Source organism: Trichechus manatus, unplaced genomic scaffold (assembly GCF_000243295.1).
Source record: "Trichechus manatus latirostris isolate Lorelei unplaced genomic scaffold, TriManLat1.0 scaffold00008, whole genome shotgun sequence".
Classification (NCBI taxonomy): domain Eukaryota; kingdom Metazoa; phylum Chordata; class Mammalia; order Sirenia; family Trichechidae; genus Trichechus; species Trichechus manatus.
The window spans coordinates 7,273,505-7,274,617 of record NW_004443944.1 but is presented as its reverse complement, the minus strand read 5'-3'; the positions used below and the strand labels follow the sequence as shown (position 1 = coordinate 7,274,617).

The window sequence follows — 1,113 nt, the reverse complement described above, 5'->3', positions numbered from 1 at the left end:
TTCTCACCTGAGTGTGTCCTCTGGTGTCTGATAAGATTCGATGTCTTGGCAAAGCCTCGCCCACACTCCTTGCACACACGTGGCTTCTCCCCCGAGTGTGTCCTGCAGTGCACAAGGAGGTCTGATTTCTGTTTAAACCCTCGACCACATTCCTTGCACACATAAGGCTTCTCCCCTGAATGTGTCCTCTGGTGTATGATGAGATGTGATTTGCAGTTAAAGCGCCGCCCACACTCCAGGCACAAGTAAGGTTTCTCCCCTGAATGTGTCCTCTGGTGCCTGATGAGATGTGATTTACGGTTAAAGCCTCTCCCACACTCAAGGCACAAGTAAGGTTTTTCACCTGAGTGTGTCCTCTGGTGTGCGATGAGATTTGATTTGTTGCTAAACGCTCTCCCACACTCCTTGCACACATATGGCTTCTCCCCCGTGTGTGTCCTCTGGTGAATAAGGAAGACTGATTTCTGGTTAAATCCTCGGCTACACTCACTGCACACATAACGCTGCTCCACTAAGTGTGTCTTCCGGTGTGTAAAAAGAAGTGATTTCTGGTGAAAACCTCGGCCACACTCACTACAAACATAGGGCTTCTCCTGTAAGAGGGACCTCTGGTATGTGATGAAGTCCGACTTCATGCCACCGTCTGGTTCATCCTCTCTAGAGCTGACTGTTCCATATCTTGAGGTTTCTAATTCCTTCAACCCTTGGCCTCTTTCCACAGACTTTACTCTTTGGGCTGAGTTGGGCTCTACCCCTATCTCTGTGTTGCCTTCTCTAGGGCTTGCTGACTGTGTTTGGGGTGGGCTGGAGAACGCCCTGGAAGTCCCTCTCTCCCCTCTTCTCCCACACAAGGGTCTGGAGACTTCTCTCTCTTGATCTTCTGTGTTTTCCCTCCAGCAGCTCTGATCAGAATCCTGCCGCTCTGGCTGCCTCTGATGCCCTGGGCTGGAATGCCCTGGATGGACGTGATGTTCCGCACAGAAGCCTGGGAAGATGGGAAGCACATGTTGGCTGAGGAATCGCTGACAGGAGGCAGCCAGAAGGCAGGAGGAGCAGGGGTGGAGTTCTGGCTTCGGTTCTGCTGAAGAGAGAAAGGTTTCCATTAGAGTAGCC

The 1,113-nt window shown here is 51.6% G+C and overlaps 1 protein-coding gene across 1 annotated transcript in view; it reads right to left on the bottom strand.

Moving 5' to 3' along the window:
• LOC111822844 (zinc finger protein 268-like) overlaps positions 1-1,024 on the bottom strand; it is a 63,363-nt gene extending 62,339 nt beyond the window's left edge. The window contains exon 1 of the mRNA XM_023742775.1: positions 8-1,024. Coding sequence (XP_023598543.1) covers positions 8-635 — 628 coding nt within the window. The 5' untranslated portion in view covers positions 636-1,024. The remainder of the gene's footprint in view (positions 1-7) is intronic.
• Between the last annotated feature and the right edge of the window lie 89 nt (positions 1,025-1,113).